The sequence below is a fragment of the Dendrobates tinctorius genome, unplaced genomic scaffold (genome assembly GCF_039654945.1).
Source record: "Dendrobates tinctorius isolate UK_male_01 unplaced genomic scaffold, ASM3965494v1 ptg000181l, whole genome shotgun sequence".
Taxonomy (NCBI): domain Eukaryota; kingdom Metazoa; phylum Chordata; class Amphibia; order Anura; family Dendrobatidae; genus Dendrobates; species Dendrobates tinctorius.
The window spans coordinates 3,147,348-3,174,591 of record NW_027361848.1 but is presented as its reverse complement, the minus strand read 5'-3'; the positions used below and the strand labels follow the sequence as shown (position 1 = coordinate 3,174,591).

At 45.6% G+C, this 27,244-nt stretch overlaps 1 protein-coding gene across 21 annotated transcripts in view; it reads left to right on the top strand.

Moving 5' to 3' along the window:
- AFDN (afadin, adherens junction formation factor) overlaps positions 1-27,244 on the top strand; it is a 647,761-nt gene that overhangs the window by 190,519 nt on the left and 429,998 nt on the right. For 15 of the 21 annotated variants that reach the window (XM_073551829.1, XM_073551831.1, XM_073551836.1 and 12 more), the window contains exons 8-9: positions 17,903-18,061; positions 26,760-26,804. In XM_073551829.1, the coding sequence (XP_073407930.1) occupies positions 17,903-18,061; positions 26,760-26,804 (204 nt within the window). The remainder of the gene's footprint in view (positions 1-17,902; positions 18,062-26,759; positions 26,805-27,244) is intronic. The other 6 variants (XM_073551827.1, XM_073551826.1, XM_073551838.1 and 3 more) reach the window with 1 other exon arrangement.

Genomic DNA, 27,244 nt, shown 5'->3' with positions numbered 1-27,244 from the left:
CGGACGTCGGGTCAGATGTAGCCTCTCTGTCAGAGTCTGACTCTGATGCAGATCAGACCTCTGGAACGCAGGACATGGTAGATGGCCTCATTTCGGCTATCGTTCAAACCCTCAAAATAAAAGAGGAAAATGCTATTGCTCAGGACCAATCCATTTCATTCAAACAGGTAAAACGTCCTTCCAGACTTTTTCACAGTCACAACGAGTTTGAGGTCAATACCTCTAGACACTGGGAACATCCCGGCAAACGCTTCCCGGGAAGAAAACAACTAGACAACCTTTACCCATTTCGTTCAGACCTTGTCAGCAAATGGTCTGAATCTCCTAAGGTGGACCCGCCGGCTCACACTTAGCATCCCACACAGTCCTGTCCATTCCCGATGTTGCATCTCTCAAGGACGCTACGTACAGACAGATTGAGGCTCTAGCCAAATCAGCCTTTGAAGCATCAGGCGCTTCTTTCTGCCCAAACTTTGCCTTCACATGGGTGACGAAAGCAATATCTGCCTGGGCCAAGATACTTCGTCAAGGCATTGTGGCGGCAGCTCCCACAGAAGAGCTAGTAGATTTGGCAGACCAAATTGCAGGAGGTGGCAAAGATTCTGCGTTGGGCGGAAAGCCATGTTCCCGTCATATCGGCTGTCCACATTCCAGGAGTGGACAACTGGGAAGCCGATTTCCTGAGCCGTCAGGGGCTCGTGTCAGGTGAGTGGTCTCTCAACCCCACCGCCTTCCACCAAATTTGTCTGAGGTGGGGCGTTACGGATGTCGACCTCATGGCGTCTCGAACAAACCACAAGGTTCCCCGATACGTAGCCAGGTCTCTGGACCTGATTGCCGTTGGTTGCGACGCACTTGTGATCCCGTGGTCCCAGTTTCGCATGCCTTATCTGTTCCCACCTCTTCCCCTGATTCCAAGAATCGTGAAAAAGATAGGGCAGAAGGGGTCAGCAGCTCCAGATGGGCCATGGAGGGCCTGGTATGCAGAGCTAACGAACACGCTCTCGGATGATCCCTGGAGGCTTCCAGACCGTCCAGACTTTCTATCACAAGGGCCCCTCTTCCACCCAAATTCTCGGTCTCTGAATTTAAAGACATGGCCGTTGAGCCCGCGGTCCTGAAGGGCGCAGGTTTTTCCCACAAGGTCATCCAAACCATGATTAAGGCAAGGAAGCCAGCGTCATCACTAGTATTGAGCGATACCATCCGATATCTTGAAATATCGTATCGGATTGGATCGGACCGATACCCAAAAAGTATCGGGTATCGCCGATTTCGATACCGGAAACCAATGCAAATCAATGGGACAGATATATCGGAATTAAAAAAAAACCTTTTATTTCCTTGTAGGTTAATTCTACATGAAGAAAAACAACTTAGAATAATGTAGAATGTATTGGGGGAGGTGGAGGAGACATTAAAGGCATAGAGGTTTAGCCCAATCAAATGGAATAGCAGGAATAAATTTTTTTTTTTTTAAAGACGTTCAGAGTTACAAAGATATTGACTGTTAACCTTTTATATATTTTGTCAGATATGTATGTTTCACTACTTCCACGCTCTTCACCTTCTTTTTTACTTCTCCCACACTTTCTCCTTCATGATCCTCAGCAGCAGCAGCATCTTTTTTTATCAACTTCTTCACCTTATTCATCTTCTTCTTCACCTTCTTCCTATTCTTTTTTTACATTCTACATATTCTTCTTATTCAACTATTATTCTTCATATTCTACTTCTTCATCTTCTTCCTATTCTTCCTCATCATATTCTTATTTGTGACAGGCATTCCTGTAGTTATCTATAAAAGTTTGAAGATTACACCTTCCGTTTTGCCTGTCACAAAAGATTTACAACTGGATTTGTCCGCGTTCAGTTTGGCCTGCAGCAGCAGGCATTTTCCAGGGGCACCACGAGGAGGAACGGACTAACCCCCATACACTGCTTGGTCATCTTCTGCTAATAATTTAGATAACATCTTTTGCTCTGATTTTTAGTCTTCTGCTTTTGGTTCTTCTGCTTTTGGTTCTTCTGCTTTTGGTTCTTCTTCTTTTGGTTCTTCTGCTTTTGGTTCTTCTGCTTTTGGTTCTTCTGCTTTTGGTTCTTCTGCTTCTTGGTCTTCTGTCTCTTGTTGTTCTGTATCTTGGTGGTTGTCTTCATGTTCTTTGTCCTCTTGGTCATCTTCTTCAGGGTCATCTTTTTGGTCTTCTTCGGGGTTGGTCTTCCGGGTCGTCATCTTCAGGGTCATTGTTTTCGTGGTCGTCGTCTTCTTCGGGGTGGTCTTCAGGGTCGGCGTCTTCAGGGTCGTCATCAGGGAGATCCAGAGTGATAACCAAAAACCATTTCCTAAAGCTTGAACTTGGAAAAGTAGCAGAAGGTGCAAGAAGGCTGAGCAACTGCTGAGAAGCAGCTGATGGTACTGGAACCCGGATAGGTAGCAGAAGGAACAAGAGCCAATGGCACAACCGTGGACCAGCTGACAGTGCTGGAAGACGGTTACTAAGCAGGAGGTACCTGTGCTAGAAAGCACTACCAAGGACCAGCAGACGTTGCTGGAACTCGGATACCGAGAAGGAGGCACCTCAGCCAAAGGCACTGCCAAGAACCAGCTGACGGTACTGGAACCCGGATAAGTAGCAGAAGGTGCCCATGAAAAACAAAGTTGCAAGGCCGCGAGCCGGCCGCAGTTACCGAAACCCACAGTCCTTACAGGGGGTGCTTGTCCTATTGGCACTACGGAACCAGCCTTTATTACCTGAACCCGCAGCCCACATAGGAAGCACCTAAAATGCAGGCACCATAGACTCGGCTAACCCGACCGCAACACGAAAGGACAATGTATTGGTGGCAAAGTGACGTTGACACTACCCGGAAACAGCAGGCGTGCTGGAACCAGGCTTGGCAGGAGGGAGTACCCGTGCCAAAGACGCTGCCGATAACCAGCTGACGGTGCTGGAACCCGGATGGGTAGCAGAAGCTGCAAGAGCTAATGGAACTAGCGAGGACCAGCTGATGGTGCTGGAACCCGGAGGGGCAGCAGAAGGAACAAGAGCCAATGGCACTACCGAGGACCAGCTGACGGTACTGGAGCACTGTTACTAAGCAGGAGTTACCTGTGCTAGAAAGCACTACCAAGGACCAGCAGACGTTGCTGGAACTCGGATACTGAGATGGAGGCACCTAAGCCAAAGGCACTGTTGAGAACCAGCTAACGGTGCTGGAACCCGGATGGGTAGCAGAAGGTACCCATGAAAAACAAAGTTGCAAGGCCGCGAGCCGGCCAGTTACCGAAACCCACAGTCCTTACAGGGGGTGCTTGTCCTATTGGCACTACGGAACCAGCCTTTATTACCAGAACCCGCAGCCCACATAGCAAGCACCTAAACTGCAGGCACCATAGACTTGGCTAACCTGACCGCAACACGACAGGACAACGTTTTGGTGGCAAAGTGACGTTGACATTACCCGGAAACAGCTGGCGTGCTGGAACCAGGCTGGGCAGGAGGGAGTATCCCTGCCAAAGACACTTCTGAGCAGCAACTGGCGATGTTGGAGCCCAGGGTCAATCTGAGTGTAGGCTGAGGCCTAATTTCATCAAGTTTTATATCTGTTGTAGACTACTACTGATTTTAACCGTGCTCCAATTAGGCCTCTGGCTCCACTGTCTCTAGTATTTACCCTGGGAATGTGGACAGAGCAGGAGACATTGCCGGACACACATCAGGGGATCAACTGACGTTAGTGAGCCCCAGTAACACAGGAACAAGTGTTGATTGTGCAGACCGCACTTCTGAGCAGCAACTGGTGGTGTTGGAGGACAGGGTAAATACTAGAGACAGTGGAGCCAGAGGCCTAATTGGAGCATGGTTAAAAATCATTAGTGTGAATGTGGAGGCAGCAGTAGACTTTGCCAGACACACAGCAGGCGAGCAGCTGGCATTACTGAACCCCACTAACACTGGAGCATGTGTTTTTCTCTGTGCAGACGGCACTTCCGAGCAACAACTGGCGATGTTGGAGCCCAGGGTCAATCATGGAGCAGGCTGAGGCCTAATTGCAGCAAATTTTATATGTGATGTAGTTTGAATGTTGAGGCAGCAGGAGACATTGCCGGACACACAGCTGGTATTACTGAACCCCGCTAACACTGGAGCATGTGTTTTTCTCTGTGCAGACGGCACTTCCAAGCAACAACTGTCGATGTTGGAGCCCAGGGTCAATCATGGAGCAGGCTGAGGCTGAATTGCAGCACGTTTTATATGTATAATAATAATAATAAATTTTATTTTTTATAGCGCCGACATATTCCGCAGCACTTTACATTTCAGAGGGGATTTGTACAGACAATAGACATTACTGCATAACAATAATCACATACAGTAGATTATAACAAATACCAAGAGGAAAGAGGGCCCTGCTCGCAAGCTTACAGTCTATGAGGAAAGAGGTAGACACGAAAGGTGGGTGGTAACAGTTGCCCTGATTGTATGGACCAGCCATAATGTTAGGTGTGTGACAGTACGGACACAGAGGGCTAATGGATGCATAAAGCATGTGGGAGAATGATGCGGGGAACCTGGTTATGGTAAAACTTTTGGCTCTGCCACACAGGGATAGATTAGGTTAATGTGTTGAGGTGGTAGGCAAGTCTGAATAAATGCATTTTCAGGACACGCTTAAAATTGTGGGGATTGGGGACTAATCGTATTGACCTGGGAAGTGCATTCCAAAGAATTGGCGCGGCACGTGTAAAGTCTTGGAGACGGGAGTGGGAGGTTCTGACTATTGAGGATGCTAACCTCAGGTCATCAGCAGAACGGAGGGCGCGGGTAGGGTGGTATACTGAAACAAGGGAGGAGATGTAGGGTGGTGCTGAGCCATGGAGGGCTTTGTGAGTGAGGGTAATAAGTTTATACTGAATTCTGGAGTGGATGGGTAGCCAGTGTAATGACTGGCACAAGGTAGAGGCATCGGTGTAACGATTGGTGAGGAATATGATCCTGGCTGCAGCATTCAAGACAGATTGGAGAGGGGAGAGTTTGGTAAGAGGGAGACCGATTAGAAGAGAGTTACAATAGTCGAGACGAGAATGAATAAGAAAAACGATAAGAGTTTTTGCAGAGTCAAAGGTAAGAAAAGGTCGAATTCTAGAAATGTTTTTGAGGTGCAGATGACAAGAGCGAGCCAGTGATCGAATGTGGGGGGGCAAAGGAAAGCTCGGAATCAAGTATGACCCCAAGACAGCGGGCCTGTTGCTGGGGAGTAATAGTGGAACCACACACAGAAATGGCAATGTCGGGTATAGGTACATTAGTAGAGGGAGGAAACACCAGGAGTTCAGTCTTTGACAGGTTCAGTTTCAGATATAGTGAGGACATGATATTAGACACAGCGATTAGACAATCGCCGGTGTTTTCTAGAAAGGCTGGCGTGATGTCAGGAGAAGAAGCGTATAATTGGGTGTCATCAGCATAGAGATGGTACTGGAAACCAAATCTACTGATTGTTTGACCAATAGGGGCAGTGTACAAGGAGAAGAGGAGGGGGCCTAGAACCGATCCTTGGGGGACCCCAACAGTAAGGGGAAGATGAGAGGAGGAGGAACTGGCAAAAGATACAGTAAAGGAGCGGTCGGAGAGATAGGAGGAGAACCAGGAGAGAACGGTATCCTTGAGGCCAATGGAACGGAGCATAGTGAGGAGGAGCTGATGATCCACAGTGTCGAATGCTGCAGAGAGATCCAAGAGAATAAGCATGGAGTAGTGACCATTTGATTTAGCTGTTAGCAGATCATTAGAGACTTTAGTGAGGGCAGTTTCAGTGGAGTGTAAAGAGCGGAAACCGGATTGGAGAGGGTCGAGAAGAGAGTTTTCTGAGAGATAGCGAATAAGACGGGAGTGGACCAGGCGTTCCAGGATTTTAGAGATGAAGGGAAGATTAGAGACAGGTCTATAGTTAGCGGCACAGTTTTGGTCGAGGGATGGTTTTTTAAGTAGTGGATGTATGATGGCATGCTTAAATGAGGAGGGAAAGATACCAGAAGAGAGAGAGAGGATAAATATTTTAGTTAGGTGAGGGGTGACAGCAGGGGAAAGGGACTGGAGGAGCTGTGACGGAAATGGGTCACTGGTGCAAGTAGTTGGGCGAGAAGATGCAAGGAGCCTGCTTACTTCTTCTTCTGTGACTGGTTCACAATCAGAGAGTGAGTTAGATGCAGTGGGGGAGGGAGGACAGTGCATGGTATGAGGTGATTGGGAGATAATTTCCTGTCGGATCTGGTCAATTTTTTCTTTGAAGTAATTGGCCAGATCGTCAGCTCGGAGCTCCGTGGTTGGGGCCTGTACTCTTGGATTGAGTAGAGAATGAAAAGTGTCAGAGACGTTTCGGGTTATTGGACAGTGAGGTGATGAGGGTGTTGAAATAGGTTTGTTTGGAGAGGTGAAGGGCAGTGTTGTACGTACTAAGCATAAACTTAAAATGGATGAAATCTTCGGGTAGATTGGATTTTCTCCACAGACGTTCGGCGCACTTGGAGCACCGCTGCAGGAAACGTGTTTGCACCGTGTGCCAGGGTTGTCGCCGTCTGCGTTGTGGTGTTCTATTTATAGGGGGTGCAAATTCTTCCAGGGCAGTTTGAAGTGTTTCATTGTAATGTTTCAATGCAGAATCAGGACATGAGAGGGAGGAGATAGGGGCCAATGAAGACTGCAAGTTCTTCATAAGTTTCATATATGTGATGTATTTTGAATGTGGACGCAGCAGGAGACATTGCCGGACACACAGCAGGGGAGCAGCTAGCATTACTGAACCCCACTAACACTGGAGCATGTGTTTTTCTCTGTGCAGACGGCACTTCTGAGCAACAACTGGCGATGTTGGAGCCCAGGGTCATTCATGGAGCATGCTGAGGCCTAATTGCAGCAAGTTTTATATGTGATGTAGTTTGAATGTGGAGGCAGCAGGAGACATTGCCGGACACACAGCAGGGGAGTAGCTGGCATTACTGAACCCCACTAACACTGGAGCATGTGTTTTTCTCTGTGCAGATGGCACTTCTGAGCAACAACTGGCGGTGTTGGAGCCCAGGATCAATCATGGTGTAGGCTGAGGCCTACTTGGAGCAAGTTTAAAATCTGATGTAGTGTGATTTTAGAGGGAGCAGGAGATATTGCCGGACACACAGCAGGGGAGCAGCTGGTGTTACTGAACCCCACTAACACAGGAGCTAGTGTTTTTTTCTGTGCAGACGGCACTTCTGAGCAACAACTGGCGGTGTTGGAGCCCAGGATCAATCATGGTGTAGGCTGAGGCCTACTTGGAGCAAGTTTAATATCTGATGCGGGGTGAATGTGGAGGGAGCAGGAGATATTGCCAGACACACAGCAGGGGAGCAGCTGACGTTACTGAACCCCACTGACACAGGAGCTAGTGTTTTTTTTTTCTGTGCAGACGGCACTTCTGAGCAACAACTGGCGGCAGGGATTACAGGGATTACAGTTCAGGTGGTAGAAACATGAACATAACAGGAGACCTGGATACTGTTGCCAACCAATTATTTATTCTGGAAGAGGACTGGCAAATTCCGGCGAGATTCAGGCCTTGTTTATTTTCAGAAAAGTAAGCCGGTCAACGTTATCGGAGGATAGTCGCATGCGACGGTCTGTTAGTACACCACCTGCGGCAAGCCAGCACCTCCAATGGATACTGGCTGAGCTCTGGCCATGTATCCAGCTTAGAGACCCAAAACTTGAAGGGGGAAGAGCCGTCTGGGAGTACACTGACAGGGCAAGACATGTAGTGTGTCACCATCTGACTGAAACGTTGCTTCCTGCTGACTGGAGCCGTCTGTGATGGTGTAGACATTTGTGGCGGGCACACAAAACTTTGCCACATTTGGGCCATACTGGTCTTGCCTTGTGCTGAGGCGCTGCCTCTGCGCCCTCTTTGTGCAGAACTTCCTCCACTGCTTCGACGCACAGAGCTGCTTTGTAAAGCACTAGCAGCACTGCTCTCGGATGGAATGGAGAACATGATGGAATGCACCAGTGTGTCTTGGTACTCCCGCATTTTACACTCCCGGTTCAACGGTGTTATGAGACTTTGTAAGTTGTCCTGGTAGCGAGGATCTAGGAGGGTGTACACCCAATAATCAGCCGTGTTGAGAATGTGGGCGATGCAGCGGTCGTTTCTCAGGCACTGCAGCATGAAATCAACCATGTGCTGCAGACTCCGAACTGCCCAAGAAACGCTGTTCCCTGCTTGAGGCGTCATCTCTGCCTGCTCTGCATCACCCCACCCTCGCTGTACATACTGACTACTAGAGCATTGTGTACCTCCCTCCTCTGGAGAGATGTCTTCCTCCTCCTCATCCTCCTCACAAAGTGTCCCCTGCCTAGGCCTTTGTGAGGAACCACGTTGCGCAGACTGTCCAGAAGCAGATGGCATTTGTGACTCCTCATCCTCCACCTCTTCCAAAACCTCCTCCCTTAGTGCTTGCAGTGTTTTTTGAAGCAGGCAGATAAGGGGGGCAGTCATGCTGACTAGTGCATCATCTGCACTCGCCATCCGCGTGGAATCATCGAAGGCACGCAAAACAAGGCAGATGTCCTTCATAGAGGCCCACTCAGTGGTGCTGAAGTGTGACCGACGCACAGTGCGACTTGTTTGCGCCTGATGCAGCTGGTACTCCATTACTGCTGCCTGCTGCTCACACAACCGCTCCAACATATGTAAAGTTGAATTCCACCTGGTGGGTAGGTCACATATGATGCGATGTTCCGGAAGGCGGAATCGGCACTGCAGAGCTGCAATGCGCGATCTTGCCATGCTGGAACGCCGCAAGTGAGCGCACTCTATGCGGACCTTGTGCAGCAGTGCATTAACATCCGGATAGTCCCTCAGAAAGCTCTGCACAACCAAGTTGAGCACATGTGCCAGACATGGGATGTGTGAGGTTGCCTAGGCCCAGAGCTGCCACCAGATTTCGGCCATTGTCACACACTACCAAGCCTGGCTGGATATTCGCTGGCACAAACCACACATCGCTCTTTTGCTTGATAGCTTCGATTCCCCAAAGAAATTAATTTGAGTATGGCCTGTTGACGTTTGGCCACGGCTGTGCTCATATCGATCGTTACAGGCTCCTGCAGCGCTAATTCTGAGGACCTGGAGTATGAGGAGGATTCAATGTGTACAGACTGGATTCCTGCAATCCTTGGAGTTGGCAGAACACATACAGCGCCACTCAAGATCTGTACCCGGCTCCACAACATTGACCCAATGGGCAGTGAGGGAAAGGTATCGTCCCTGTCAATGGTTTCTGGTCCACGCATCGGAGGTCAGGTGGACCTTGCTACTGACGGCGTTTAGTAGCGCATGTTTAATTTTTCCCTCCACATGCTTTTGCAGGGCAGGGGGACGGCTTGCCTGCTGAAATAAAAGCAGCTGGGCACGGTGTATTGTGGGACTGCCAATGCCATGAAGTTACGGAACGTGTCAGTCTCCACCAGCCTGAATGAGAGCATTTCAAGGGCCAGTAGTTTGGCAATGCCAGCATTCAGAGCCTGTGCTCGGGGATGGTTTGCCGGGTATGCCCGCCTTTTCTCCCATGCCTGTGCTACCGATGGCTTTAGAGTGGCCTGGGAGTGTGAGGATGACAGGGAACGTGGCACTGTGGGTGGAATGTCACTGGGTCTCTGGACAACAGTGCCAGAGGTTGTTCCATGGCGATCCTGTGAGGAAGCCGAACCAGCTGTGTGTGAGCTGGAGGAAGAGGCTACAACATAAGCTGAAGAGGTGGTAGGTGGTGCTGTAGGTTGGCCTACGTCTTCAGTGTGTCTTTGTAACTCCACCACGTGCTTGAGCCGCACATGTTTCCACATATTTGTGGTATTGAGGTTGCTGGCACTTTTCCCTCTTTTGACTTTCTGATGACACAGCTTGCATTTGACAAAGCAAATGTCATCTGCAACTGTGTCAAAAAAGGACCACGCACTGCAAGTCCTGGGAGCGCCCGTCTTGGCTTTTGGAAGAGGAATGCTCCTAACGGGTGCCGAAGTGGAGGCTACAGGCAACCAAGTCTGCCCCCTCCCTCTCCCTCCTGTTTTGGCCGTTAGGGGAATCTCTTCCTCAGAGCTGCTCCCACCACCTTCCTGTTCCTCAAGCCAAGATGGGTCAAGGACCTCATCATCTACACTCCCCTCTTCAAACACCTGCTTCTCCTAGGTAGTCTCGCCAGCACTGTACGCACCAGAAAGTGGCACCTGAGTCTCATCATCTGATGCGTACTGAGGTGTGCTGACCATAGGCACTGGCCCACCTGCCTCTTCAGATTCAGAGGGACAAAGCAGTTGCGCATCACTGCATACTCCCTCTTCTTCACATTCTAGAATGCTGCTTGGCTGGCCCCCTCTTTCCAATCCAAGAGATTCAGAGAACAGAAGTAGAGAATGAGATGGCTCCTGTACAGGGCTCTCTGACTGCCTGGGCAATTTGGCAGGTGGTGAAGAGATAGATGGTTGCTCTTCAGTGCTCTGGCCCTGAGAGGATGTGGAAGTCATTGAAGTCGATGCGTTAGCTGCCATCCATCTGACAACGGCTTCAATTTGTTCGTCCCGCAGCAGTGGGGTACGTTGAGGTCCTACAAAGTTGCGCATAAAGGACTGTTGCCTGGTAAAACTGGGGGATGCTGAGTCACTGGTGCCTGCAGCAGGCACAGAATCCCCACGTCCTCTCCCTGCTGCAACTCCACGCCCACGACCACGTGCCTTGCTCCCTGCCTTCTTCATCTTGGTAGACTGATAAAGATAGGCAGAAAAGTACAAAGGGGGGCTTAGTGTGCTTATTCCTGAACAGCTGCTAACAGGTATAAAAAACACTAATTTTATAAAGTGTGTGGACTACACTTTAATATGAGCTAATGTGGCCTACACAACTGTCAAGTGGAGTGTTTGGTGAACTTTATTTACGTGGTTTTTTTTTAAAAAAAGGATGTGATCAAAGATGTGAAAGTGATAGTATCACAAACTTTTTGAAGCTATTACAATGCAGGAAGGTAACCTACAATGCAATAGATGAGGCTCCAAAAAATAGGCTAATACTAATCTGGCTGCAGCTGCAGGGCACAAGCCAGAAAAAAGGCTCCTCTATCTACTCCTATATAGCGTTTGCAACCAACCAATGTAGATGGATACGGTTGGAAGCACACTAATAGGAGCAAAAAATCAGGAAAAATGAGCTGCAATAAAACAAAACAAGGACTATGTATGAGGCAGTGACACACGCTGAGCGGCCTACAACCAGAGGTGGCTGCAGGACACACTACAACGTGAGCTGCACTCACACACAGAGACCTCTCAGACAGCCGTGAACAATGCAGATAACTGGGCACTAGCACTGAAAGGCTGCAGAAAGGCTCCGCTGTCTACTCCTATAGTGTTTGCAACCAATGTATATGGATACGGATGGATGCACACTAATAGGAGAATTAATGAAAATTGAGCAGCAATAAAAGAAAAATATGTATGAGGCAGTGACGCACGCTGAGCGGCCTACAACCAGAGGTGGTGCAGGACACACTTCAGCATGAGTTGCACTCACACAGACCTTGCAGACAGCTGTGAACAGCGCTGCAAGGCAAACGAAAGCTACACTGATTGATAATGTAGCCTGGGTAAAGCACAATATTATTTGGAAAATCGCTATCTCTAACTGTCCCTCAGAGTCTTGAACAGCAGCCTGTCTCTAACTGAATTCACAGCAGAGTGAACCCTAAATGGCGGCTTTTATAGTGCATCATGACATCATTTCAGCATCCAATCACAGCCATGCCATTAGTTAACATGCCTACATGCCTAATAGGATGTGCCCACACTTCTGAGGATTCCTCATTGGCTGAATCAAATCAAGCTGGCTGATGGCATTATGGGAACTTCTGATTCCGGTATTCGATATGCTAAAGGAATAGGAACTCAGTATCAGAATTCTGATACAGCGAATATCGGCCGATACCCGATATTTGCGGTATCGGAATGCTCAACCCTAGTCATTACACATCTATCACAGATGTTGGAAAGCCGTCTTTCGGTGGTGTGAGGTCAACAGATTGTTTCCTATGACTTATTCTCTTCGCTCCGTTCTTGGTTTTCTACAGACGGGTCTCGACTCCAGCCTTTCCCTCAGTACCTTAAAGGGTCAGGTGTCCGCTCTGGCTATCCTCTTCCAAAGGGATCTGGCTTCTCTTCCCCAGTCTCCGGTCGATCCATGGGATCTAAATCTTGTTTTGAGCGCCCTCCAGCGTGCGCCCTTTGAGCCGATTCATTATACTTCTTTTTCCCTCCTCTCGTGGAAGGTGGCCTTCCTGGTCGCCATCACCTCTATTAGGAGGGTCTCAGAGTTGGCAGCATTGCCCTGCTGTTCTCCTTTCCTAGTTTTGCACCAGGATAAGGTACTCCTCCGTCCGGTTCCTGCCTTTCTGCCAAAGGTAGTCTCAGCCTTTCACATCAATGAGGACATCGTCCTCCCGTCTGTGTCCCTCTCCATCTCATCCCTTGGAGAGATCCCGCCACAAGTTGGACTTGGTCAGAGCAATTCGAGTCTACCTTGCTAGGACTGCTTCCTTCCGTCAGTCTGATTCCCTGTTTGTCGTCTCTGAAGGTCATCGGAAAGGGTTTCTAGCCTCCAAATCCACCATTGCTCATTGGATTCGTTCAGTGGTTCTGGAGGCATACTGTATCCAGGACAAACAGCCTTCTCTGAGGGTGAGGGCTCACTCTACCCGGGCTGTGGGAGCTTCCTAGGTCGTTCGTCACCAGGCTTTGGCCTTGCAAGTTTGCAAGGCTGCTACCTGGTTGTCCCTTCATACCTTCGTGAGATTTTACAAGGTAGATACTCGCGCCTCTGCTGATGCAGGCTTGGGTAGGAAGATACTGCAGGTGGCGTTCTCCCACCGGCCGACCTAAGTGCTCTTCTCACAGCATTTCTTTCCCACCCTAGGGACTGCATTTGGAAGTCCCATGGTATCCTGTGTCCCCCAATGAAGCGAGAAACAAAGAGGGATTTTTGGTACTTACCGTAAAATCCCTTTCTTGGATCCTTCATTGGGGAAAAAGCACCCTCCCTTAATGTTGTACCGTGTTGGCCAATGTGCCATTCTTTGGTTGGTACATAGGTTGAGTTATTATAGTTGCTCCTACTCCTGCTTTAGCACCAACTGAGGTAATTTGTGCCTGTCTGTAGGTGTATACTGCTGAGGAGGAGCTAACTTTTTCTTATTTGCATAGTGTCAGCCTTCTAGCGACAGCAGCATACACCCATGGTAACCTGTGTCCCCCAATGAAGGCTCCAAGAAAGATTTTACAGTAAGTACCAAAAATCCCCCTTTTGTGTCCACATTGTTGCCAACAAAGGAGAGACTGAAATGAAGACGTCTTATTTAAACTTTTGAGGTATGAGATACCATCTAGTAAGTAACTTTTAAATAGGTTTCATGTAGGGTCATGCAAGTGTTTAATTTGTACGTGATTTTCAGAGTTCTCTTCCACGTCTCCAATTTTAATTTCTTATTAAAATATTTTTTCTCAGTTGTTAATACTAGTGGATTTAATAGTTAATGTCGCTATTGAAATGTTTATAGAGCTTTTTAGTGTTCTAAATAGCAGAGTTGTGGGGCACCTTGAGTAACTGCTATTAAAGGAATTCTTTGGAAATTTTATGGGTCAAAATGAATGTCCTCAAGTTTGAATTTTTCTTGGAAGAGAGGTTTTTGTCATTATCTAGAAATAAATCTGAAATTTGCCTTTCTTTTTCTAGTTTTTTTTAAATTTAAATGGGAGATGATTACCTCTAAAATCTCAGTTGGTCAATTCAATGATTTTTATGCAGAGATTTCCAAGCGTAAAATCTCTCCGATCTTGGTGTGGGTGAAGTGTCAAACAAGTGAGCAAAAATCAGGGTTTTAACTTTTATTCTTATTAAAAGATAATTATAATGATCAGCTTGACAAACTATTAGGCGTTATCCATTGAAAGCTCTGTTTAATAAGGGATGTGAACTAGGAAAATATATTCGTCAAACTTTGCGTAGATTTTTAGATCGGAATTCTAGAGGGAAATCGGACGATAGGTTTTGGTGGAGGTTGCATCACTTTTGCCTTTTGTGATGGCTTGTTATTTCCACTAGAATGTTGTTAGAGATGCTCATTAATGAGGGGGTGAGATGATTTAACCCTTTCATGACCTGCACTGTACTAGTACTGCGCATGATTCACTTTCAGGTATAACCGCACTTTATTGCTGCTAATCTCTTTTTGCCTTATAGTTTGAGCACCATTGTTTTATGTGCATGGGCGCATTTTATACTTAAAAAGCACCCTTATAAAAAAAATATTAGTGTAGTGCGTTTTTTTTTTTTTTCCCTTCTTGTGCTTTTCATTTGACAGAGGGTATTATACTTATGTGCAGCAAGCACTTCATTTCAGATACACATTCATTTGCTCTACATGTTTAGTTGCTGCTTTTTCATTTCTTTTGGTTTATGGTATCTCATTGTTATATACGTGCATGCAAGCACTTTATTGTAGGAGATATATCCTTTACCTAGAATTCATTGAAGGCTCTGCAGAATTTTGGATTAACCTGCACATGTTATAATCTGCGGTTCAGGTGCCAGATATCTGTTTTACACTGTGTTCCAAATTATTATGCAAAAAATATTTCCTCATATTTTCTCTAAATTACCTATATGAATTGCAGTCATTGTTATTTTCCAGTAATCTAATATTCTAGTATAATTGCAATATTTTTGAACAAACTGCCTATCAAAACAGTATATTTTTAAAAATAAGAAACACTCAAAATGCATGTTCCAAATTATTACGCACAGCAGAGTTTTCAACCTTTTTATTTTGAACAAAAAAATGGTCATTTGTGAAATTATAAGCATTATCAACTTATTACAAAATGAAATCAAACAGTTTTCAAGTCAAACCTTTATTTTAGGTGATGTTACATTTGCGCATAGGACCCCTTGTTCAAAAGAAGCTTCTGAACTCTCTCGTCCATTGAATTTGTCAGTTTTTGTTTTGCATGTGGACAGAATACCCTCCCAGAGCTGCTGCTTAGATGTGAACTGCCTCCCGCCATCATAGACACTCCTTTTGATGCTGCTCCAGAGGTTCTCAATGGGGTTGAGGTCAGGGGAAGATGGTGGCCACACCATAAGTTTGTCCTCTCTTATGCCCATTGCAGCCAGAGATGCAGATGTGTTATTTGCAGCATGAGACGGTGCATTATCATGCGTGAAAATGATCTTGCTGCGGAAAGCACGGTTCTTCCTCTTGAACCATGGCAGGAAGTGCTGTTTTAGAAACTCCACTTAGATTATGGCGTTCATCTTTACCCCTTCAGGGATCCTAAAGGGGCCGACAATCTCTCTCCCCATGATTCCAGCCCAAAACATTACTCCACCTCCTCCTTGTTGGCGCCTTAGCTGTGTTTTCATGGGGTGTTCATCAACCAGCCATCCTCCACTCCATCCATCTGGACCATTGAGCGTTGCACGGCACTCATCGGTGAACAAAACAGTTTGGAAGTCAGTCTTCATGTATCGTTGGGCCACTGGAGCCGTTTCTGCTTGTGTGCAGTGGATAGAGGTGGTTGACAGGATGGCTTACGCACAGCTGCAAACCTCTGAAGGAGCCTGCATCTTGTTGTTCGGGGGACGTTGGAGGCACCAGCAGCTTCAAAAACTTGTCTGCTGCTATGACAAGGCATTTTTGCAGCTGCTCTTTTAACCTGACGCAATTACCTGTTGGAAAGAGTCCTCAATTTTCCTTATCAGCATGCACACGTGTGTGCTGGGAATCGGCTACATACTTCTTGATTGTGCGATGATAGCGATGAAGTGTTTGGGCAATGTTGATTGTAGTCATGCCTTGACCTAAATACTCCACAATTTGTTGCTTCTCAGCAGCCGACACATCCTTTTTCTTTCCCATTCTGGCAAAAAATGTAGGCTGCTTAATAATGTGGAACAGCCTTCTTAAGTAGTCTAGCCTTTATTTGGACACGCCTGCCAAACTAATTTGCACAGGTATCTGCAATTGCTTTCAGTGATATAAAGAGCCCTGACACACATCACAATCAATGAGTTTAAATGACAAACAAAAAAAAATCTAACCTTATCACTCCTAAACTCTTTTTGCGTAATAATTTGGAACACAGTTAAATTATTATTTTTTCATTATGTGAGATTTAATATTTTTCACTGTTTAAATGATTTTTTTTTTTTTTTGCACTATGCCCTTTAATATGTGGATAATATGTGTATTTATTAATTTCATGTATCGAAATTTTTTTCTAAAAATCTTTTTTGATTTTCTGGTCTGAACTATAGGTGTGCTTTTTTGCCATTACTCACTTGTATGATTCCATTCCTGTGTTTTGCACTCTTTTGAGTAACGAAAGCTTGATTAGCATTTGTATTTAATATATTATATGTTTTAATTATATTTCATCAATAAAGATTTTTATCTTTAACATTTTTTTTTAGCTACGCAACGTTTTTTCCTTCAACTTTATTTCTGGTGGTTGTGTTTGTATATACAGGTGATCTGATCATAGCCTGTATGCAGCAGAGCCGATTGGGTTATGGCAGCTTCTAGTCTCTCATGGAGATTATTGAAGCATGCCAAAAGTAAAAAAAAAAAAAAAAAGTTTTTAAAAATATAAAAAAAAGAAAAAAATAAGTTTTAAAAGGTTGAGGGATGGATGGATCATTTTTGAGATTATACAGGTCACTATAAAATTCCATAAATGTGTCAGATTTCCTTTGCATGAATACTGTCCTGACCATTTCCATTTTAATCCACAGTATTCTAGTTTTGGTCCACTGGACTTTAATTCTTCTTGACATTTACCTTGTGGGTTTATTATTTGAAGTATAATAGTTGGTTCTTATGCTTTTCATAATCTTGTCGTACTCTTGCTAAAACTGCTTTTAGTTTTATCCTAATGTCTAATATTTTGTTTATGAAGAAGTGCGGAAGGGTTAGATTTATATAATGAACTCAGGGATTTGATGTTGTTGGTTATTTCTTCTTTGCTTATTTTTATCATTATTAAATCTAGCAGAAATTTGATTTGGAATACCTCTCAACTCAGCATTGTGAGTATTCCACATGTATGCACAGTATGAACCTGTGGGGAGATGTTATCACTACCATTTTCTGAAATAATGATTTTCCAGGGCTTTTTCAACGAGTTCCTTATTTTTTGGCAGTTGGAAAAGGAAAGAATTAAATCTCCAGTTAAGTAAATGTGATTGGTTCCAGTTTGAATGTTATTGAGGCATTGTCTGATTAGATGATAACTCCGATTTCAACTGCAGTAATTATGGAAAGCGTATTTGTCCGTGAGTACCAAATCGATTCTTGAAAAAATTTTATGCGGTGGCCGCATCTTATACAAAAAAATAGATGACAGATTCCCTTTAAAAACAAAAAAACAGTTTTAAACATTCCTTTAAAGCAATCCTCCGGCCCAACTGGTAGCCTCTCCATGTCAGACCCCTTAATAAATTCTGAAATCACAATAAACTCCTAAATTAATAGCCATGAACCTTAAATAAATCTAGACCCATTTTGTAATATGAGCTTTGGGTGTAGGAACGGTTGACTGCTGCAGTTTTTTCAAACCTGAAGCCAATTTTTTGCACATTGCTGATCTTCTGGGACCCATGGAGAAGAATATTTATTTGTTAGTTTTGGCTGCAATGTAAGGCAAAATATAATGGAACAACTGATGAACGGATGGTATTATGTTTTATGTGTTTAAGTGTTCTAAATTTTATGGTATTTCTATTTAGATTTGGTTGAATCCTATCTTTATTTTTGTTTTATTGTTTTTAGGGGAATTGGTGTTTCAGCTGAAAAGGAGACCAACAGACTTCCTGTCAAAGAAAAATAGGAAACCAGAAGGAAAAATGGCAAAGGGCAAGGATAGATCGGACTCTTACATCTTCTCCCTTTATCCAGAAAAGCTACCTTATCTGGTAGAACTAAGTCCAGGTAACTTTTATTTTGTATTTCCAAGTGCTACCAGCAAAGTTGAGAATATAAATTTGAGGCTATTGCAGTTAAATATTTAGTACTTTGTGGAATGCTTAAAAGAAAACCTGTTATTGGTTACATCTATGTCCCTCTTCTAAAAGAACAAAGCTTTGTTAATTTATCTTTTCTATGTATTTTAGTTATAAGTTGCCACAATCTAATATAGCTTTATCCCTTCATAATTGTATCTATCTAAGGGCTCGGGGTGTTATGAAGCTAAATGCAACAGAATTCAGGATTTTAAGGAATGTCACCAGAAAATGGATCAACACGTTACGCTATAGGCTGATCTCGATAGACCATAAACTTTTAAAAAAGTTGTCCATTACTTGGATAATTTCTCATATCCAACGCTTGGCCCCCATAAAAAAATAAAGCCTACTTTCCCCTCCCATGCTGGTGCCATTCCTTCGGTGTCTACACTCACGTTTCCGTGCTGTTTTTATGACACTGGCACCTAACAGCGCTGGCGACACGGTCGCCACTTACTGAGGAATTGAGCAGGAAGAGGAAGTCAGAGATCAGCTGCAGCCCGAACTTTCTCTTCATGTTCGTTATGTCCAAAGGTGGGGACATACCACACATTAGCCCCAGGAGAGAGAGTGTCGACACCGTGGGAACGGTCCTGGCATGGGAGGTTAATATAAGCTTTATTATTTCTTGGTGGCCAAGCATTTTGATGAAGGGTTTGTCCTTGTAGTGGATAACCCCTTTTAAGGGAAGCTGAAGAAAAATGCTGCTAATTTGCAAATTAATAGCGGTCTGAATATGCCCAGCACACACACTGAAATAAAATAAATTGTTAAAGGGAATCTCACCTCATTTTGGCGGTCTATGTAAATGATTTCGGTCCGGTCCGATGGGCGATGTTTTGGGTCTTTTCCCCCACCCCTCTTTGGCCACTGTCTGCAATATTTCTGTGAATTTCCGTAATTGTCCTCCATATTACGCGCGTGAGCAGTGCAATCTTGACTCGCGCACGTGCAGTATGCTTTGCCCAACTGCGGACAAAGCTGAAAAGCAGTAGTGCGCGTGCGTCGGTGAACTATGTCCCAGAAGTATTTTGCTGTGTTCCGGGACATAGTTCACCGGCGCATGTGCACTAATGCTTTTCAGCTTTGCCTGCAGTTGGGCAAAGCATACTGCGCGTGCGCGAGTCAAGATTGCAATGCGCACACGTATAATATGAAGGATAACTACGGAAATTCACAGAAATATTGCAGACAGCGGCCCAAGAGGGGTGGAGGAAAGGACCCCAAACCACCGCCCATCGGACCGGACCAAAATCATTTACATTGACCGCCAAAATGAGGTGACAGATTCCCTTTAAACTAAAGCTATGAAAATAACTTCTTGTTTAAATCTGTTTTTTGGCAGTGTTTAGTTTCATAGCATCAAAATCTATTTAAAAAAAAATCTTATTTTCACATGGGTTAGTGAAGCTATTTTAGAATCCTACTTATTGTTTCAGGAAATCTACAAGTATATTTGCAGCAATGAACAGACTCTGACCTTCTCTTTTGTATTGAACCATCTATGGCTAGTTTCACACTATCGTATGGCAGAGCTGCAGAGGCATGCGGACTTCCTCCGTGAAGCTCTGCCCACTGCCGCGCCTCCTCCATTCAGCTCCGCCTACGTTGGCCTGTGGCCTGCGTACCCTATCTTTGGCATTGGGTACACAGGCTTTGCCGATGTATGTGGATGCCTCCGCATGCATTGTTTTGATAGTGCAGCGACCGCAACAAAATCCAACATGTTGCGTTCGGCACAGGTCACCGCACCGTCAAAACGACGCTTGCTGAGGCATCCGCATACATCGGCATGGCCTGCGTATCCAATGCTGAAGATAGGGTATGCATGCCGACGTAGGCGAAACTGAACGGAGGAGGTGTGGCAGTGGGTTGACCTTCACAGAGGAAGTCCGCATCCCTCCGCAGTTCTGCCATACGCTAGTGTGAAACTAACCTAATAAGCCCATGTAAAAGTGATTCTGTGAGGAATGAGGATAGGAAGCATGAGTGTAAAATACACCAGTGACCAGTGTGAACATTGCAAGATTGCTACTTTTTTAATCAAGAAAAAAAATTGCATGGGAAATAAAGTCGCAAGTTGATTTAAACAATAGGTAATTTTATGACAACAGATTTATTTTAATTTGCACCAAAATAATGCTTACCTGGCTTGATCCGTATCTGTGCATTTGTGGGGAGGAGGACTCCCAGACAGTGACTGGGCCGGTACCCAGGGGACCGCTATCAGGGTTCCTGAGGGAACAATACTGGGAGAACACTGAAGGGACAGACATGACTGGAGTTGTCAGGGCAACAGGGCGCGGGGCGAGGATAAAAGGAGCAGGGGGCACGCTCAAGTGGCAGTTGGCAGAGAGTGTGACAGGACGCAGGAAGCCGGGTGACTTGAGGAGACACCGACAGGGGCCTGTGAGGAGGATACTGCGCACTCACCGACAAGTGAGACTTGAGAGACTTTTACCGGAGACCACTTCATGCCCACGTTCACAGAGAGCCATGCCCGTCGTCCCCCGCCCTTGTGAGACAGATCCCTTACTCGAGATCGCGGCTGCGGCTACGCATAAACCGGCCACAGAGGCTTGGACACTGCCCCCCGGCCTTCTCCCACCGCGGCGACCCTGTCATCACCGGCCTCAGGGGACGCCACCTCGCCATAGGCGACGTTAGAGGCCCGTGTCCCGGCTACGGAGGGACCCTTAGCGGAGGACGGCCACTGGACATTTAGGGGTACTGCGTCATTACCGCGCCCCACCGGCATTGTTTCTTCAGGGCCTGTTGCGCCCCACCGGCATCGTTTCTTCAGGGCCTGTTGCGCCCCACCGGCATCGTTTCTTCAGGGCCTGTTGCGCCCAACCGGCATCGCTTCTTCAGGGCCTGTTGCGCCCCAGCGACAGCGCTTCTTCAGGGCCTGTTGCGCCCCAAGTCTTCCCGGAATATCGAGGCGTCAAGAGTAGCCGCATCAACGATCTCAAAGCGGCTGCATCTGCGATCCCGAGTGACGCAAGGAAGGATGAGTGGACTACAGCAATAAGTACCATAGTTTGGCCATATTTCGGTCTATGACACCCGGACTAGCCGGGTACTTCCCTCTACTTAGAAAATTGTTTATTTTATTGAGTCCCTGCGAGGACAGATTTGTGTTACCCCTTCTTTTGCCTGTTCAGCATAGCCCTAGTGGCGCCAGTTTATAAAAGTTGATTCCCCAAGTCATACCCTGTCTCGTGTCTCATCACTGCATCCTGAGAATCTGCTCGGCCCTACACGTTTAAGGGAATTTTTCACATTGTGGATTTTCTGCAGCCGCTTTCGGTTATGCAAACTACTTCCACTTGCATTTTCCCCATTATTTCTTTATATGCTACTCAAAAAACACAAATTAGTCGTCACAGTATAACCCAAAGTCAGATAAACTTCATGGATCATAATCTGCCCAGTAAGGAAGCGTATGTAATTTAGAATTCATTTCTACTGATTTAGTGCAAATGACAGGCGCAACAGCAAGAAAACCTCCAAAAAAGGAATAGTTTTGCAAGTGGCGGCCACAGACTATTTCTTTCCTTAACCTTTCTGACTCATTCATCTCTAGTTTTCCTAGTGTCTCTATCACTGCTGGTAACGTGAAGCCATACTTGCAGTTAAAGCAGGTTTCACAGATAAGATGGCTCCTCAAGGAAGGTGCATCCGTTTTTGCTGTCACAGTAAGATTTGTTCTCAGAAAAGTCTGAAGTGAATACAGAAAATATTAGGACACATCTGCTACATGAGGAGAACTGGACAGGGCCGTAGAAGAGCATCAACCTAGCAGCAAGGAACGAGTTTGGAGATGTGCGGAACATAATGCTGCCTGCGACATCATTCAGCATGATGCCTGACTGGGGAGGCATTCACTTGAGTGTTCCACAAACATCCACTTGGTAGCCAATTATACAAAACTTGACAGGATTGAATCTTCAGAGTCATTGTCAGGACTTATGCTGATGCAGTGAGCCCTGTGCTCCTCCTTGTGCAGGGCATTGCCTGGGTTCATGTGGCCAAAGTATTTAGGCAGGACTAAGGCGTTAATGATGTCTTAAACTGGCCCTCACTTCTTCAATTTCTGAATCTGAATAACCTGGCAATTTGATGCCACAAAGTTGAACCACAGACTTTCCACCCACCTTTTGTCAGAAGAATGCGTAGACATTGTCAGAAGTGCATACTGGCACAAGGGGGCCATACACATTTCTACGTTAAATCATGAGTTGCCATGTTAAAGGTCACTCAGATTCCTTCAGTATGTGATACAGTATTTTCTATTTTTTTCCTTGCCTTTTGTGGATATTTGGAATCCAGCTCTAAATGAGTCGATTACTTTGGTTTTCATTGACCATTGATACGTCCTTTTATTTTCAATGGCTTACATCATGTATATCAGAAAAGATTTTAAACTTTAACCTAACCAAAATCCCTTGTGTGAACAAACGTTCTTTTAAATTATTTTGAGCAGTGGTTACTGCTATCAGTCCAAAAAAAGTGATTCAGTTTTGACATGTCCTCCATTAAAAAAGAGCAAAACATTTTGGTAGAATATATTACTTTTTGAAAATATGAATTGGTCCTTACAAGCCTATTGTGATGTATAGTTCCATTGTCAAATCTTGACCATGACAAATTGACATAGTTGCTATTTATTTTTTTTCCCCGAAATCAATAGTAAGGGTGAAGATAATAAACTTTGTAGTATATCTTTTTGCAGAAAACTGTTCTTCCAGACTGATTTACTATTTTTGGGGGGCGTTTTTTATTTTTTCTCTGTAAATTTTGGAACCAGAATCTTTTCCAAAATACCATATTTTTCGGATTATAAGACGCACCGAACCATAAGATGTATCCCAAATTTTCAGAGAGAAAATGGGGAAAAAAAATTAATGCATTACAGTCCTGAATTAATCTAACCAGGTGAGGATCGGCAGCGCTGGCGGCAGCAGGAGTCGGGCGATTCTTCCGGTGGTCTGACGCTGCAGGGCAATGATCTCGCTCCCATTCCAGCCTAGTGCGGCTGGTGTGACAGTTTCAGCGGTGCTTGGTGCTGCTGGGAGCTCTGGTGACATGGTGCGGCAGTTCTGGCGGTGCTCGGTGCTGTGGGGGGCTCTGGCAACATGGTGTGGCAGTTTCGGCGGTGCACAGTGCTCTGGAGGACTCCGAAGACACAGTGCGGCAGTTTTGGGGGTGCACGGTGCTGCTTGGGGCTCCGGCGACATTATGTGAAAGCCCGAAGCCCCCGCAGTTCTATTGTGTTGCCTTGATGCTGTGGCCTCCGGAAAAATGGCCTCCGGAAGCGGCGCAAGCGCAGATTGAGATCGTGACAATGAGATTTGTTCCCAAGATCTCGGAGGCGAGATCTCAATCTGTGCATGCGCCGCCTCCTGTGGCCATTTTCCCGGAGACCAGATTGATTCCCCAGGCACAGATTGAGATCTTGGCAATGCGATCTCGTCCCGAGCTCTCGGAGCCGAGATCGCAATTTGCACATGCGCCGCCTCCAGGTCCATTTTACCGGAGGCCACAGCATCGAGGCAATAGAACTGCAGGGGGCTTTCACATGATGTCGCCATAGCCCTCCGCAGCACCGATCACCGCCGAAACTGCCTCACCATGTCTCTGGAGTTCCCCGCAGCATCGAGCGCCGCTGAAACTGCCGCACCAGGCTGGAATGGGAGCGAGATAATCAGCCCTGCAGTGTCGGACCACTGGAAGAATCACCCGACTGCTGCTGCCACCACGCTAGCTGTAAGTACATTCCGACTATAAGACGCACCCCCATTTTCCCCAAAATTTTTGTGGAAAAAAGTGCGTCTTATAGTCTGAAAAATACGGTAATCATCAAAAACTGAACATGCCCAGAGAAGCAGCCTGAAGGTCGCGTGAAACAGTTTCTCTCATATAGACCTCACAAGAAAAAATAATAAATCTATTTTAGTATAATTTAAATATGACTATTCCTATCCTGGCTAAAATTAACTGAAATATTTTGCAGTTATTGCTTTTATTGGATTTGGTGTTATAACATGGTCTCCAAAGTGAATTATCAAACCTGTTGTGCTTGATGGCATGGATTCTTTACAGTTGGTTTACAATTAGTTTCCTAAGCTCTTCCTTTCCCTGGATTCAAAAAAAAAAAAAAAATCAGCTGACCAATTTTTCTTTAAAGATTAACTATTTTTATTTCTTAAATAATATATATGAAAATAAGCATCTTTAGTAAGGCTACTTTCAGACTTGCGTTATGAGGCGCAGGGCCGCCTCTAAGTTCCGTCCCCGGCCGCGCCTCCTCCGGTCATCTCCTCCTATGGGCGCATGACGCTGCATGCGACCAGCGTACCCTATTTTTAGCATTGGGTATGCTGGCCGTGTGCGGTCTGCTTTTGCCGGCGCATGCGCCCTTTTGGCGCAACACGGTGCGTTTAGCGCACGTCGGCATAGTGCCAAAAGGGTGCATGCGCTGGCAAAAGCAGACCAGCGCACGGCCAGCGTACCCAATGCTAAATATAGGGTACGCCGGTCGCATGCAGCGTCATGCACCCATAGGAGGAGCTGACCGGAGGAGGCGTGGCTGGGGACGGAGCTTAGCGGCGGCCCTGCGCTGCGCCTCATAACGCAAGTCTGAAAGTAGCCTTATATATTTTATTCATGGTCGGTGTGGGGTGTTTGAAGACCACAGAGGTAGTTGACTCTTGGAGCCCACCCTACAGTCCCTAGAGTCAGTACTGCACTACATATTCCACCACATAGTGGCCAAATAATACCACATACAAAGGACAAATACCGCCACACATGACCAGATCACATATTAACACCACATAGTGACTTAATACTACGATACAAATCGTGAATAAAAACCACAATACTAACACTGTTATTACCACCAGCGACATTATACACAGGAGCTCTGTATTTAGTGTACAGCATAGTTTCCGTTTACAGGTATTAGTGATTCACCAGTGACATTATACACAGGAGCTCAAAATATAGTATACAGTGATCACCGGTGACCTTATACACAGGGGCTCTGTATATAGTGTAAAGTGTGCTTGTACATGTGATCCAGTGACGTCTCTAGGTGGAGTTCTTTATCTGGTATAGGCTGCCATCACGTCTTCCTGCTGTGACTGGTCTCTGCAGAAAATAAGTCATTTATAGATGATGTCTTCTAGAACACATTTCTCCCTGACTTTTTTTACACTATGCCAAATAAAGAATAAAAGAGACCTAGTGCTACCCTGCACAGTAATAGAACCTTACCTTACCTGTCTGCGCTACCGGTGGTGTACGCTGTCCTCTTCTTACAAATCCGGCGCACTCGTGTAAAAATGGCCGCCAACCTAGCAGAGGCCGGCAGCTGACGTGGGTGCGGCCATCGCAGGTGTCGCTTGACAAAGACCTCATACTTCGGCGACATCACTTTCCTGCGACAGGCGCACTCACGTCAGCTGCCGGCATCTGCTAGAGCGGAGACCTCGTTAACTATTGCAGTGGGGCAATACATTTCAACTGAAATCAGCGGGCCCCCTCTGTCCTGCTCGTTGGGCCCGCCAAGGACCCGGGTTACATTGGAGAATTCACTGGTGTCCTGCTGGGTCAGTCCAACCCAGATTTGATCATTCTCAAAATTCTCAATACTATGGTATAATGTGTATCAGTGAAGACAGACTCTCCCATTACTGAGAAAGGAGACTGTTGCTGCTACTGATAGGATTCTATGTAGCCTGCAGGGGAGATGAGGGAGGAGCTTTTTCTCTAGCTTCTCCCTCCTCTGACCTTCCTCCGCCAATCTGTATAGAATTGTATCAGTAGTAACTCTTGAGCTCCTATCTCTATAATGGGAAAGTCAATCTTAACTGAATACACACATTACCTGAGAATTTTGAGATTGATCATTCCTGGCAAAGAAAGAAGTAGATTTCTCTGATAACCTATTTTGCAAAGCTAAGAAAAAAAAGGGTCTTACCAGTTCACTTGAAAACAGCCTGTGGTGTGTGGGAGCAAGGAATCACGTCGTCCAGAGTGTAGTTTCTCCAGAAAAAAGAAAAAAATTCCAGCTACTAAAAGATCTATTTATTGAGTGAAAAGTAAGACAGCGTTCACATGATTGTCTCTATTACGCTTTTCGAACACCCACACTGTGTTCTTTATCAAAAAAGCTTTTTTGATAAAGAACACAGTGTGGGTGTTCGAAACGCATAATAGAGACAATCATGTGAGCTCTGTCTTACTTTTCACTCAATAAATGGATCTTTTAGTAGCTGGAATTTTTTCTTTTTTCTAGAGTAACTATATGTTGCAAAGCTACTTGTTTTCATGTATGTTATTGGTTTAGGAAGTCAAAATTAAAAAAGATGGTTACTCTTTTAACGCGTAGTTTGCTGTGTTTTTGTGAACTATGAAGAGGAGTACAGAATCTCAGGCTGCTGGAAGTCAGATCCTCTTGTAGACTGTAAACGTTTTACTTGATGTTACCAGACTGGCTGCACATTCATTCTTTCCTGTCTTTTCTCTGAATGTTTTTTTTTTCTCCGCATGCTGTGCATGGTCTCTCTTCTGCTGATGGTCTTTTCCTTGGTTCTGTCTGTTTATTCTGTCCTCAGGCAGAAGAAACCATTTTACCTACTTCAATTATCATTCTTGTGAAGGTAATGTTCTTTTTATATTTAATTTCAGAAGCATTTTTATGTACAGAAGCATACCTTATTTTGTGGACCATAAGAAGCACGAAATTTTGTGGTGGAAAATAGTAAAAAAAAAAATGTTTTTAAGAAAAGGTGTAGCGTCTTGTAGTCCAATTTTTTTTCTTTTGTAGCTTACTGAGGGGTGGCGGCTGCTGAGAAGCGGAGTCCCGGGAGACTGGGTCGCTGCTAGAGGAAACCGGAGGCGGTAGCAGTGGGACAATGTTGTGGGCCCTGGGCTGGGAGGAGTGGGTGTTTGGCGGTGCAAGGCTGCGGTGGGCTCCAGGCTTTAAGAAAATGTCACCGGAATCCACTTCCTATTCTTTTTAGTGCAGTGGCTCCTGAGATCTCCATCTGCACACATGCCTCCTCTGGTGGCCATTTCCCCAAAGTCCACAACGCTGAAA